Consider the following 15,771-nt stretch of genomic DNA (forward strand, 5'->3'; position numbering starts at 1 on the left):
ACAAATTTTCTCTTGTTTTTTTTTTTGACTATAATTAATTGTAAATATTATTAACAGACAACATTATGTATACACACATACATATATGCTTGTATATATTATAATATAAAAAAAGGTTGATAGCTTTATGACCTTGACTTTGTTGAAATTTCAATTTCAACATTATTCTTTTCACTTCAATTTCAAAATGTAAACATTTCAATAAAATAAGAAATTAAATAATTTATAAATTTAGTTTTTGAAATGGCTATCAAAAAATTTGAACAATTTATAATAAAAAGAAATAAATAAATAAATTTTAAAATTTTACATTTTATTTGTAAAAATTAAATAAAATCATTAAATTTTATTTATTTATGTACATAATTACATACCGTTATATGTAATATAACATTAATATAACATTTTATAAACAATATAGTATTCACAAGTCAGCTGCTTCTCTTGTGTATTCACATTTATATACAGTGAGTATGCTAATTTGCATGTACCTACATCTACATCGTTTTTTGTTTTCAGCACTTACTCATTTCGAATTTTCAAAAATTTTCTTTGTGCTATAAGTATCGGAAAAATTTCTTTGTTAATAATTTTACTCTAAATCTGAAATATACGCGGAAATTATTTTTTTTTTACGCATCGTAAAACAAAAATTTATTTTCATAATTATTTTGTTTTTAAATTAATTTATAATTTATTATTTTTTTGGTGGAAAAAAAAAATAGTGATAAAATCATAGTTAAAAATTTAAAATATTTCAAAAAAAAAAATTATGAAAGAAAAAAATATTTTTGTAATCACAAATGCATAACAAATTTTTGCTTTTTTTTCGATGAAATTACTTTGTCACGAATTTTTTGATTTATTTCATTGATTTAAGAAATAAACTTAATAACACTTTTGAAGAGTTGCCATTTTACGTAAAATATTTTTACATAATTGAATATTTGATTTCGAATTGAAATGAAAGTTTCGAATTGTATTCCCGTATAGCCGTATTACTTAATAATATTTTAAGTTGATTTGGATATATTAATTTAATGGTTATAAATTTTAGATGTAATCACCTAAGAAACTAACTGTAATTTATAACAGGAATTGTTATCAAATCTATTCGAAAACTAAAATTAATTTATCCTAAATTTGAAAAAATTTTTCAAAACGAATATGTCAATTGGTATATTCATTGCAATTTAAAACTGTCAAAATAAAAATTTTATTTATTTGTGTCAAATAAAAAGTTTTATTAAAAAAGAAGTTCATATTAAAAAGATTTTGGTATGAAACAATAACAAAATATCAGCAAAATACAAAATGATAAAGCTTGATTTGTAAATTATACGTTTAATTAAAATTCTGATACTTAATTTAAATAAAATTAAGTAGTACATCTGATACAATTCTATTAAAATGTCACCATTTCTGTCAAATAATTTTTAACTTTGTATGCATAACATGAAATTTCATTTCTGAAACTAACATTTATTGCCGAATCAATGAATATTTTACAAATTATGAAAATGATAATTAAAATATTAAATTTAAAATATTTAAGAAAAAATTCCCCACTGCCTATGTACTTTACTATTTACTATTTTTTCCATTTTATTTACAATTGTATGTAGACGCACATTATTTGCATTTAAAATCCAATTTTTTATTTTATTTTCTTATCTTACTGGAACAGTTTCAAATATATGAGTGTATAAATAATATGAAATACTTAATTAATTATAGTACACTGTCATAATGATAAATATATAAATATGTGTGATTAAATAAATGCATTATGTTGATATTATTACCACGTGTTGTCATTATAACGCTCTATATAAATATTAATTAATTGCAACCCACACGAAATAAGTAAATAGGGAAGAATATTAAAATAAAACAAAAAAGAAATTATTATTATCATTAATAATAATGACTTAATAAAATAAGATTGATGACAATAAAATGCTTATAAAAAAATAAAAACCATTTGCTATAAGTAAAGCTATATAATTTTTATTTTTAGAATTTTGTACTTAAACTGTTTTTATTCTGAATTTTATGTTCCCAGTTTTAATTTTAATTAATTTTAATACTCAATACTCTACAGTGGACAGTATTCAAATAATTGGTGGTTATTTAATATTAATTTTAAATGACATGACAGCAAAAACTGACGGAATACTGATAACTTAATATTGTGGATTTGTTTGACATAAATTGAATCATATTGTAAAATCGAAAATTTGGTGTTTCGCTTATTTAATGTATCACAAATATAGGCTGAATTCTGTGTTATACTGGGATATCTGAATCGCATTAATAATCTATTGTTACACAGCTAAATATTTCTGAATATAAATTGGCTTAAATAGAGGTAATTGCTGAATTGCGTTCTATATTTGTTACTATAAATTCTGTATCACGGTTTATAACAAAAATCACTTGACTTCAAAATTTCGAGTATTTAGTATTTATGGATACAATTCATCACACGTGTTTTATTACAACATTTTTGAAGTCATAGAAAATATTGAATTTTTTTTTTTTACATTTACATTCGTTAATAAAATGTCGTCACGGTGATATTGTGGTTTTCGTGTTACTTATCTGAAATTTCAACACTTGTGTTATTTTACTTTTTTAATTTATTTATACTGTTATATTGTTAGCAATATACTTAAACTGTATATGGATACTTTATTTCTTTGTATCACTATTAAATACTTGTATACTTAATAAACTTAACACTAATACAATTAATTCCTACACTTCTTAATAAATATTTTCTAAAATACTTTTATACATTTTCACCCTTCAAATAAATCAAACAATTTAATTCTTTAATTTAATATTTTTGTTATTTGTTTTTAATAAACAAAATCATTCGCGCACAATAATTTCCTCTTCATTTCGCATATATTCTTCTTGTACTAGTTTCAAAAATTTAAAAATTTAACATTGTCCATGCCATAATAATAATAATAATAATGACAGGAAATCTTTTTCATTTTGCTAATTAATAATTTAAATATAAAGAAAAAAAATTTTCCGCTTTTCATTTTCAGAAGGATATAAAACAAAAAAATCTTCATATTTCTTATCTTAATTACGAAATAAAATTTTTGTTTTGCTATATATTTTACTTATATACATACATATATTATTTAAAAATGAAAAACTAAAATAAAATAAATAAATTATTTTTTGCGCAATTTCTTTTCTTCTTCCCCATATAACAACATACATTTTTATATACAAATGGAATAGTATGTATGTATGTTGTATACTTGTTTATTAAACAGATTTTTTTGTTTTTGACATACTCCGAAAATTTTCATTTTCAGTTCAGGTTAATAAACCAAAAATCAAAATTTCGAAATATAAATGAACACAAATAAAAGTTTTGAATGGAGTAAATCACTGTTTTGAAAGTGATTGTATACTTTTCCCAAAAATTCCACTATACTACTGAATAAATTTTATCTGATTTGATAGAAGAATTCATTATAGGATAGCAATTACCGATAAATTATGATTTGTTACAAGAAAAGAATAGTATCATAACAAATCGAGTGTAGTATTATTAATAATTACAATGGACAATTTGAGTATAAGTTAAAAATAATGAATTTTTCAAGAAAAGGAAAAATACATTATAAAAATTGTTTCTTAACACTTACGAAATTCATTCAGAAGGCATAAATATTAATTTAACTAATTTAACAAATATTATAAAATGAGCTCCTATAATTACTGAAAAGTATGTAGCACTACAGTATTACTGTTTTTTTGAAATCACGAAAATTTCCATCACTCTTAAATTACAAAATAAATTTTTTTTAAAAGTGAACCTTAACCTGTAATTAATAATCGAATTCTCTAATTGCTTATGTATTTTGTAAGTACGGCAACAAAAAAATTTTTTTTTTTTTTCGAATTCAGTTTCATTGATCCAATTGTGTTAATAAACTGCAGAATATAAGTAGATCCGTATACATCCGAAAATAATTAATAAATGCTATTTACCCACCTTAAAATACATACGTTCATATATGTATATATACGTATGTAATTAAATTAAATACATAAGTATTTTATTTATTGTTTCCATTAATTAAGTAAGTATATAAACAATTTAAAATAAAGAGATTCGATCGATAACCTTACATAAAATGGAAATTAAAATTTTTAATAAAAATATTTTCACGGTCAATAACAAATAAAGAAAAATACTAAACAAAAAAAAAAACAAAAAGACACTCAAAAACTAAAAGAAAGAAAGACAAAAGTTTTTTGAAAAAAAAAATTTTTTTTCGAAATTTTCATATTCGAAAATTTTATCTTCGAAATATTTTCAAGATAAAATGAAAAACTCTCGTGTTATTAAAAATTTTTTTTTTATAATATTTTCCTTATCCTTCTTTATTTTTCGATAATATATTTTGTATAAATTGAAATATGTATATATATATACATATATATAATATATTTAATTTATTTTTATTTTATTTTAAAAAAATCTTTATTTTAATTTAATTTTGTTGTGACAAAAACAAAAAATAAAAAAAAAATTTTTTTTTCTTTTTTCACATTTTCTTTTTTATTTTTTTTTTTCACTTTCATTGTTCCGTTTTTTGTTCGAAATACAAATTTTTCGAAGACGCCAATTTCAAAATATTTCTTTGCTTTCAAATTATTTTAAACTAACAGAGTGTACAGACACAGCTGAAAAATTTCAATAATAAAATAAATTTTAATAAATACTTATTTAAAAAAAATTTTTTTCAAAATAATTAATAAAAAAAAAAAATTATTAAAAATTGGAAAAAAATATAATTAATTTTTAAAAATTAAATTCAAATATTAATTAATTAAAAATAAATTAATTTTAATAAACGCATTATAAAATAAAAATAAAAAAAAATTATAATAAATAATTTAAAAATTAATAATTAATTTAAATAAATTAAAATAAATATATTAAAAAAATATATGAAAATCCAAGAATTGTGATAAAAGAGGCACAATTTTTTATTTTTTAAAGAAAAACGCAATTAGAGTTAAATATTAAAAATTTTAATTAATTCTTTATTTTAAAATTTTTACTAATTATTTTTTAAATTAAGTAATTATTTATAATTAATTTGATTTTTCCTATAGAAAAATAATTTGGTTTAAGAATAAATTTTAATTTAAGAAAAAAATAAATTTTAAAATTTAATTTAATACTTAAAATTTTTTGGTTAAATCTGCGTGATTTTGAGAGATTTCGATTATTAATCAATTTAATAAAATTGTCAAGTGAGTGATTATTGCATTATTTTTTTTTTTCAAAAAGGTAAAATTAATTATAAACAAATTAATAATACAATTACTTTGTTTTAATACAACTATTTTAAAGAGCATATTTTTTTCTTTATATGAGAGTAAAATAATAAATTATCATTGTTTTGAATAATAATATTATAAAAAGAGAAATTGCGACGTTAATATTTTTTGAAGTAACATACGCAAAAGAAATAATAATAATAAATACAAGTAATTCTCAACATCACTTTCGCTCTCTTTCTTTTCTTTGAACAAAGAGAAATTTAATAAGAAAAAATACTGTTTTACTCTCTGAAATAAAGTAGAATTAATTTATTGTTGTAATAATTTATAAATTTGAACTAAAAAATAATAAAATACCTAAAATAAAAAATATTTTATAAATATTTTGTGCTTTTAATTTTATTAAATATTTCTAAAAATTTATTAAATTAGCCTAAATAATAATTAATATAAAATAAATAATAAAAATTTTTTACAGAAAACAAGAAGTAAACGTGATTTTTTAAAAAGAGAATAATAAAAGCAAAATCTGACATTTTAAAAGACAAAAATTGACAAAAACAAATCAAAAAGAGAAATTACTTGAATATTTTCTAAATAAATAATTAAAAAGAACAAAAAAAAAGTAAAAGTTATAGAAGAAGAGAAAAAAAAAGTTATTAATTTAAATAATTATTTTTTTAATTTAAATACACTAACGTTACAAATCTGGATAACTCAAATAGAAATAATAATATAAATAAAAATTTAATAAGTGATTTAAAGACGAAACAATTTTTAAAAATTTATAAAGAAGCAAATAGACCAAATCAAGAACAAGACGATAATTATCAAAAAATAAAAATGAGTATTTTTGAAGATTCTGAAAATCAACCAAGAGATTTGGATGAGAAACCATTAAAAGAATGGCGTGCAATATTTGAATCTGGCGGTTTAGCAACAAGTCATGTTATAAATTTTTTTAAATATGCAGCACCAAATTATTTTCAATTAGAAGAATCAAATGATTTTGGTAAGTTTTTTTTTTTTTTTTTTTCATTATTTTTAAATTTTAAATTTTTATAAAATATTTTTGTTATTAAATGAATTCTAGGAAATTTTCTCGTATACAAGCGAAATATACAATTTAAATAATTTAATTAATTTTTTGTATTTTTGAAATTGCAACAAATATCATTACTGAGTGTTTACTGTGCTAACCATATATTATCAATTTAACCAGTTAGTTGTCAATTCTATCAGTTAGTTGTCAATTAAATTGAATCATTGTAAATACTCAATGAATTTTGACTTCGATATTTTTTCTAATTAGATTCTTTTATTTTTTAATTAGATTTTGCAATTAATATATAGTCTGATTAACAATTTCAGTCCTTCAAAAATTAAACTGCCACAACACAGGACAGTGGTACTAACATCTTAAATTTAAAGCATATAGTTTAAAAATTTACTTCACCAAGCTAGTAAATAACTTATTTCATTTTCTGCATTTAGAAGGTAATAAAAATATTGTTTCTTATTACTAAATGCTGATTGAATTATAAAGTGTATCCATTTTGAAAACAATTGAAATTCTTATTCAACATTTTACTCTTATTGTAACTTATAAAATATACATGTGTTTGGTTGATTCTGTTATTTTCTTTTTGATTGGAATTCGAAAGTCATTGTTGATACTTAAGTATTTCATTTTATAATATTCGTCAACAAAAATTGAATTTGTGGTCAGTAAAAATTATTTTGAAAAATTTAAAAATTTTTACGTACAAAAATTAGAATTTTTAGGATTATTTTTTTTTTTCTTTTCATTTTAAATATTTAAAATGAAATTTTTGTTTAAAAATGATTAATGTTTATTGTTTCTTATTCAAATTTGTTATACTTAAATTAGAATCATTAATATATGTATACATATATATGTGTATATACATTATTGAATTTCGTTGGTCATTACTTATCTATTTACTAACTATGTATAAGATCACAAGAACAAGAATTAGAAGAAATGACTAAGAAATTTTATTTTGTATTCAATGAGTACATAGGTACATGTATAGTGTTGCTTTAAGTATGCATTTGTAAATATTTATAACCTCTGAATTTTAATTATCCGTGAAATGAAAATATAAAAATTTATAATTTTCATTAAATTAAATTTAATAATTTTTGCAAAAAAAAAAAAAAAAAAAAATTTTACATAATAATTATGGTCATAAAGTAATGTATGGCATTTTGCATATTTAAGTATTTTTTGTAAAATTTTTCAATTTTAATTACAAACAATAAAATATATTTTACAAAATACAATTTTATACTTGTATTTTAAGTATAAATGTATGTTTATGTATATTTCGTGATTTGAATATGGAGTACCCCTTGAAGCAGTTCAAATATAAGTTAATGTATAAGAGAATAAGAAACGAAAAATTGTTGGCACAAATTATAAAAAAAACAATTAAAATTTTTCATAGTCTTAAAACAAAAATGCTTATGTTCCTTAAAATTTTTTAATCAAATTTGAAATATTTTAACAAATGCAATATTGTATATACTCGTACTTATAATTATAATTGCAATAATGTTTATTTTGTTATACAAAAATGATAAAATTTGGCAAAATTAAAATCAACCAAATTTTATTTTAAATTTTCGTCTGTATATGCTTTAAGAATTTCTATAAAATGGAAACTAAAATGTGAAATAATTACGTATTTATTATTTATACAATACCCTTAATCGATTTCTCCACTCAATCAGATCCCTCGGGAGCGTGAATTTCTGTTTGCAAAAAATTTTGTTTGCTTAAATTTTAATTTTCCCAAATATTTAATTAATCTTACATATTTTTAATGTTTTGTAAATTTTCCCAAATATTTAATAGATCTTACAGACTTTTAATGTTTTGATTTTGTATTTCGAAGTCTTTTACATTTTGAGTGATTTGAATTAATGGGGTTCCACTGTACTTAGTTTTATATTATAAACAAAAGTTGTGCGTTTGCTGTATTAACAAAAAATTTTATGCAATAATCGTAAATTTGAAATTTTTAGGTACAAGTTACCAAAGTACCTTATACATTTTTCTCTTCAAAGGAAGAAAAACAATTAAATAAGCATCAAATTTAAAATAAGTATGTAATTAAATTTTAAATTAAATTTTTAAATTTTGAAAACCATTGCAATTAAAAGCTGGAACAAATTGTAAATAACAAAAAATTTTATTTGAACTCTTTTTATTTATTTTCTTAATATTTTTGCAATAAATGTCATTGCGAATGTTTAAAAAAAAATGGTAGCACTCTTTCATGAAACCACTTGATAAAAGGTTTTTGATATTAATGTACATACTCGTACCTGCATTCAAGTTACGTTATGCGTTCAAAACACTCAAGAGTAACAAAAATTGAGCACAACTACTCGAGCAATTACATAGATGACCTTTGCAGTTCTGTTATTTTTTTTCCGGTAGATGGAAACACAATTTCTGATTTACAGCAGATTGGTCGTGTGTTTTCGGAATTATTGTGATATTTAATTACAATAAGTACTTATTTTAAATTCATTTTTTTTATTAAATTGACATTTGAATAGTATTGTATAATTTCTTAAATAAGAACACGTATACTGATTTATAAGTGATGATAAATTATTGAAAATGTACACGGCAACACACAGTTATGGTCTCTTATTGATTTTACTTTTTAGATTTGAATAAGTAGCTACAGGTACAAAGAAAATACTAATATTTAAATTGATTAAAATTTACAATACCAATCAGAAACTGTTGCTGTAGTAAAAAAATGTCGCTAAACAAAATAAAATGCAACAATTAATGTTGTCGTTAAATACGAAATTGTCATTGTATTGAGATGTCATTAAAGAGAAAATACTAAGTAAGTTTATTGTACTTGCCTCATACCTCCTATAATTTATGACATTGAACTTTTCAATAAAATTTTTTTTAAATGTTATTTAAATTCATTAATTTCTTAAAGAAAATCAAAATAATCAAAGTTTTCTAAAGAAATTTTTTTTTCCATTTTTTATACTTTTATTGAATTCTTTTTGGTTGAATGTCAAAAAATTTTTATATATAATTTATTTATAAATTTATTCATTTTTAAAATATAAGTAAGTAATCGGTATTTTATAAGGTTCTATATGAGTCATTTATTTTATATTGGCATCTCTTTCAAAAAGGCAAAACAATTTTGTTTGCGTGTCAACTGTGTTAGTTATACTTAAGCAACAAAAAAAAAAATAAGAAATAGAAATAAAAATTTGTTTGAATTGTTTGTATTTTAAATTTACTTGAGTTGGCAAAAGAGCACGCGAAACATTTTTTATTAATTTAAAAAGATTTTCTTTTTCATTTCTCTTCTTTTATAATTTTAAGTTTTAAAAAACTTTTCACCACAATAACACCATTAAGTACTTTTTCTGAAAAAAAAAAATGAAAATTAATAATTTTAAATCTAATATACAAATATGTTTGTATGTAGTTTTGTGTGATTGTTGAGAATAAAGTTAATTTTTAAGTTGTAGGAGTAAGTAATAAGTATGTAATAAATTTTTGTTATTTGAGTAATTTTTACTTACTTATTTTACATATAGCACGTCATTTATTCAAGTGTAAAGAAAAATGATAAAATTATTACAGGTCTGGTGCTCATTTAAAATATTTTTGACAGTGTTATTAAATATTTTATTTATAGTTTTTAGAATATAAAATATAAATTTTAATTTTAATAGAATTTTTGCATTAATTTAAGTAGCGTTTATGTGGTCACGGTAGCGGAAAATAATCTCTTAGTATTAAAATGCAAATTTTCATACTAAAAACAAAACAGAGTGACCGCTATGCAAACACTATCGAAATTTCCATTTAAAACAGATTATGCAAATAGAAATAGTGTGACTGTTCTGAAATCATATTGTACATAAGCAAATTTAATTTTTATTCCGTCCGAAAAATGATAATTATCACCTTATACTTAATTCGCATTTTCATAGCTTAAATATTTCACAATTTTAAATTTCTCAACCTATTCACGTTTCTTAGATTATAGTGACGACAATTATATGAAACGTAAATTAAAGCAAAAGTACTTAATTCCTTATTTTTAATTTTTTAATCTTATCTGTAAAAAGTAATTAAAGTACTTAATTCATTTTTCATATTTAATACGCATCTACAGAAATAATGAAGTACATGTATTTATTTTCTGATAAATGGGATATTTTTTTGGCCTTGCACGTACTTACATAGTCACAAACATATACATTGTGTATAAAATTAAAATTGTGGTTAAAATATAAAAAAAAAATTCATTTAAATGTTTTTCAATTGAAAGTTTAATCACCTGAATTATGACCACATCATTGTGTAAAATATAAAATAATTTAAAATTTTATCAAAATAATTTTCAAGTTTATAAGCATTCAGTCGTTTTCTAAAAAAAAAAAAAGAGGAAATTTTTTTTTTGTATATTTTTATCTAGATTATTAACCTTTTGATAAACATTCTAACTAAATTTTATATTGTAAATTTAATTTAAAATTTCATTTATAAGTACTTATGCTTGTAAAAAAAAAGTATATGTACAAATAATCATCGTATGATTATGATAATTTTCTGATATAAAAAAAATTTGGTAGAGGGGGAGGAGGGAGGGAGAGAAGGGCGGGAGCCCTGTTTATACAAATAAAGTGTAGAAAATTTTTAAAATTGCAATTTTCAATTAGTTTATTTTACAAAATGATGATGTGTACGCAAATAAATTATGATTCTTCTGTAATATCAAAATGCTTATTGTGAATAAAGATGGCAGCACTTAATATTATTAAATTTATTGCTTTAGGTACCAAGTTCTATTTTATTTCGAAATTTTTCTAATTTAGTGATTAATCGATAAATCTCCAGGTAGGAATCTGATAATATTTCCTAGTTTTTCGGTCGTTTAAAATTCGATTCGGGAATCATGGTTCCTAAAGGGTTAAAGTTAAATTTTAATAGTTACTATTATAACGTAACAAAGTCAATTGAATTATAAAGTAATAAGAATTCATGTATGTTTTTATGTTTTTATATTTTGTCAAAAATCATCTTCATTAAAAATAATTAGTTACGAATTTATTTAATTTATATAATTAATGTTAATTAACCCTTTAAAGACTGAATTCAAATAAAGATTCAAATAAAAATTATTTTTTTTTTAGAGAAAAAAATAGGTTTATCGTAAAATACTGTAGGTCAGAGAAGGTTTTTTTTTATACAAAGCAACTCTTTGTCTTTAAATTAAATTTGATGAAAATAAATTGAATGTATACGTTTATTATAAGTATTCAAATACACCCCGTACTCAAATGGTTTGATCTACACATTTGACATATATTTTCAAAATTTTAATTGAATGACCGTACCGGTTTGAAGAGCTGCTATACAATTTCAAAAGTCAATTTTAAATATTTGGAAAAATAATAAACAATGAATAGTTTAACCTGTTCAAGTTATTCTCGAAATATTTAAAGTATTAGTGCACAAATTGTCAGGGTGCGCATGGTTTAATTCTGTCGGTTTAGAACGACTGAAACGTTTTTACTTGTTATTTTATAACTTCTTTTTAAATTCTTGAATAGAAAACATTTTTACGATAATAAAATAAAATTTTCATAGTTCTAAATTAGGAAAACTTTTCAATTTAATTCCATTTTTTTTTAAAGAATCGTAAGAAATATAAAAATAGGCAAAATTTTTAAAAGCTTCTTTTTATTTTCTTAGTTTTTTTTTTTATCTATTAATAAGTATTTATTATTATTTTTTATTATTTATTATAATCTTACTATCATTTAGAATTCCACGATTTTCATTAGAAAAAAACATGCTTAAAAATTATTTTTTATATTTTTTTTCTTTCTTTTTTTTTTTTAATATCAAAATATTTTAAGAGAGTTAAAGTATGAGAAATAATCAACAAAAAATAAGATAAATTTTGTATAATTTTAAAATAAAATTTATTATTTTATTTGAATGTGTGTGTGGTGAGGGTGTTTTTCATTTCTAAACAAAAATATACACACACAAAAACATAATATATCCATATATGTATGTATATACGCAATCCATACAGAAATAGTAGAGGTAAATGAAATATTTATTAAAGCTTAAGTGAGTGCGATGCGATTACATATTTTAAATAGGCACACTGTACAAGTATGTCTGTGAATCTGTGAATATATAGTAGGAAAATTATAATTTTGACACGTAGGTAGTATATGGAAACAAAAAAATGTGACATCATAATTTGTTTTTGTTTTGTTTTTTAATTTGGGTCATTGATTAATAAAGTGCCATACATAATGTAAAGGCCCGTAAGCTGTAGGGTATATTGTTTTAAATTATACTTTTAAATTTATGACAAATAGAAATTTTTAATTATGTTGACATTTTTTTTTTCCAGTATTTATTTTTATTTTATCTCCCCCTATTTTGTTGACATGCATTTTACCCCCTCAAAACTATTCTATGTATTTTATGTTTCACATCTTTTGACACAATTTGATTAAATTTTTGTTTTGATAATTAAGGCTGTCTACTTTATTTAAATAGCTGGTAAGATTAAAAAACAAATATTTACTTTAAAATGCAAAACAAGAGAATAATATGAAAAAAAAAAGACAAAATTTAATTTAAAACAAGTAGAACAAAATAGACAGAAAGAAATTAGTTATAAAAATTTATAAAATAAATTTATAATAATTGAGTTTTTAATTTTTGAAAATTTAGAACAAAATTTGCAGTTCTAAGTTTAAACTAAGATATCTAAGACGGCAGTAACTCAAAAAAAAATTTAGATTGTTTAGATAGATTAAGGTATTAATTAGTTTGCAGAAAAATTAGGTTCAGAAAGATACTTATTTGGTATTAACTTTTATAGTACATACCAAATATGTATGTACTACAATAGTTAACCCTATAATGGATCATACCAATATATGAATTCTGAAAATCAATAATTGTACATTATTTGTTCAATCCACATAATTTTGTAATTATTTAAAGAAAAAAAGTCAATTAATTTGCAGTAATCATTAAAAAAATAATTTTAATTTTAGTTATCCTTGCACAAATATAATAAAAATTTTCCATAACTACTTATTATATTATATTTCGATTAACCATGTACACATACACACGAAAACAGGCTTGAATATAAATAAGAATGAAAAAGGTCACCTAAAAATAACAGAAAAAAAAACAAAATTTTCCAATTAAAAGGTTTTTATAATTAAAAGCAAAACAATTTAAAAAAAAAAGAGGAAATTATACAAAAGGATAATAATAAAATTAAAGAAAAATTTTTTCACGTTCCTTTTTTCTTTGTTTTCGTACTCGTATAATGGTGCCGCAGTTTATTTCTTTTTGTTATTAATAAAAAAAAAAATCAAAATTTGCATTGATGATATTTCGCCAAGTATGCGTCAAAATATGACACTACATAACAAAACACATTTAAATTTTTCTATTATATGAATGTAGTACAGTGTTGCCGCTTTGAAAATGTTAGTGATTGCAAAAGTATTGCCGTTTAGAATATAAAAAATTAAATACATACATTTTTATGGAATTAGAAATTAAGTATTGTCATTAAATTGCTGAAATGAACTTACACAATTCTTCTGAATAGGGTTGTACAAAATTAACATCACTTAACAGCCATACTGTCCAATCACTTGATGCGTTAAGACATTCGATAATATTGAAAATTTCAGAACAGAATCTCAAATTTCAAAATCGATTTTATTCCAAAAGTTATAAAACTTTTGAAAAACATTTGTTCACTTCACATTATTAACTATTCCTTTAAATTTTAAATATTTTAGTTAATACAGAGTATCTTTTGTTGACACACAAATAATTTTCCTATATAATTAAACCAATTTATAAATTTACAAATTTGTTTATAGTAAAATCAATTAGAAATATGTAGGTCCCCCTAAACATTTTACTATAATAACGTTAATACAGAATTTGTACATAGTTGATAATTTCAAAACACGAACTCAAAAAATTTTTGACCCCTTATTTTGATCTTTTTTTTTTAAATTTATTGTTATAAAATAATCAACGTCCTTGGTTCTAATTCCTATAAATAAGTATAAAAGAATTTAATAAGAAATTATAATCTCTTGAAAGTGGGTTTATTTTGTTTTTAGGGCAAACCGCTAGTTTCAATTTTTCAATCTCTTTTATTCTTGAAAATGAAATACTATTTTAACAAATTGTTATAAATATTTGTACAAACCGTTATCATATAATATATAATTAGTTATAATATTTTTTTTTATTTTTAAATTTATTAGAAATCTTGATTCGGTTTTATTTCGAAGTTGCTACCAAAAAATTTAATGCAATAATGTTTCAAAATTTAATTTAATTGATGTAATTTTCATTCATGCTTTTGAATTGTAATCTAAGTTTGGGTATGTTGAAACCCCCCCAGCGGATTGTGATATGATTTTATTTTTCGAATTTGAAAATGTAACATTTATTGTTTCCAATGTCTGCAGACTATTACTATTTTTACCACAGCTTTGAAGTTTTATCAATTATTTAAAATTCAATACAATTCAAGCAAATTCAAAAAAAATTTACCGGCATGCAGCGCAAGCAAGGGTTAATAATATTTTCACCAAAACCAATTTTAATCATTATCGTTTTGGTTTTTTTTTTCAGCGCTTTAATTAAAATAAAATTAAAGACCAAAAAAAAAAGAGCTGCAAAACGTTTCTTTTGAATTTTCATGTTTTTTTTCTCTTTCTTATTTTAATAACAACGTACGTACGTACTCATAATTTGTTTCTTTGTGTTTGTTTTTTGTAGGCATACACGTTTCATCATTTAAACAAATTCTTTTCTTATTAAGTACTTGTTTGATATTAAAAATAAACAAAAACAAAGAAAAACAAAAACAAAAATTTTGTCAAGGTCAAATGATAATGAAAGTTTTGTTTTTTACTTGTTTTCTCTCTTTTGTTGTTTTTGTTTGCTTGTTGTTCTGTCAAAAACTCAAAACCAAAAATTTATGATATTTTGATAATTTTTTATTTTTAATACGTATTTTATTTTCATTATACACATACGAGTAAGTATATAAAATTTTCTTCCATTTTGAATTATAGGCTATAGAAATTGTAGAAATGTAGACGAATTGAATCAAGAGTGTTTACATATTGTTTTTCGCCTTCCTCATGCTCAACTCTCTTTTTATGGTCGAGAAGAGAGAATTGCAGAGGAATGACGTTTCGTATAAGTAAAATGAGTTGGAGGGTAATATGTTTTGGCCCTCAGTTTGAAGCATAAAGTAAATATTGTGGAATTTGACATTTTTGTAATGGTATTTAAAATAATGAATATTGTTATATTATAAACATATTTTATAT

General features: G+C 21.1%; 1 protein-coding gene across 2 annotated transcripts in view; it reads left to right on the top strand.

Moving 5' to 3' along the window:
* Positions 1–15,771, top strand: part of LOC129605640 (E3 ubiquitin-protein ligase UBR1) — a 45,808-nt gene that overhangs the window by 10,091 nt on the left and 19,946 nt on the right. Inside the window, exons 1-2 of one of the 2 annotated variants that reach the window (XM_055515530.1) lie at positions 5,023–5,335; positions 5,807–6,340. In XM_055515530.1, coding sequence (XP_055371505.1) covers positions 6,172–6,340 — 169 coding nt within the window. In that variant the 5' untranslated portion in view covers positions 5,023–5,335; positions 5,807–6,171. Of the gene's footprint in view, positions 1–5,022; positions 5,336–5,806; positions 6,341–15,771 lie in introns of those variants that run through there. The other variant, XM_055515529.1, reaches the window with a different exon arrangement.

The sequence above is a fragment of the Condylostylus longicornis genome, unplaced genomic scaffold, assembly GCF_029603195.1.
Source record: "Condylostylus longicornis isolate FDR11 unplaced genomic scaffold, ASM2960319v2 ptg000013l, whole genome shotgun sequence".
Classification (NCBI taxonomy): domain Eukaryota; kingdom Metazoa; phylum Arthropoda; class Insecta; order Diptera; family Dolichopodidae; genus Condylostylus; species Condylostylus longicornis.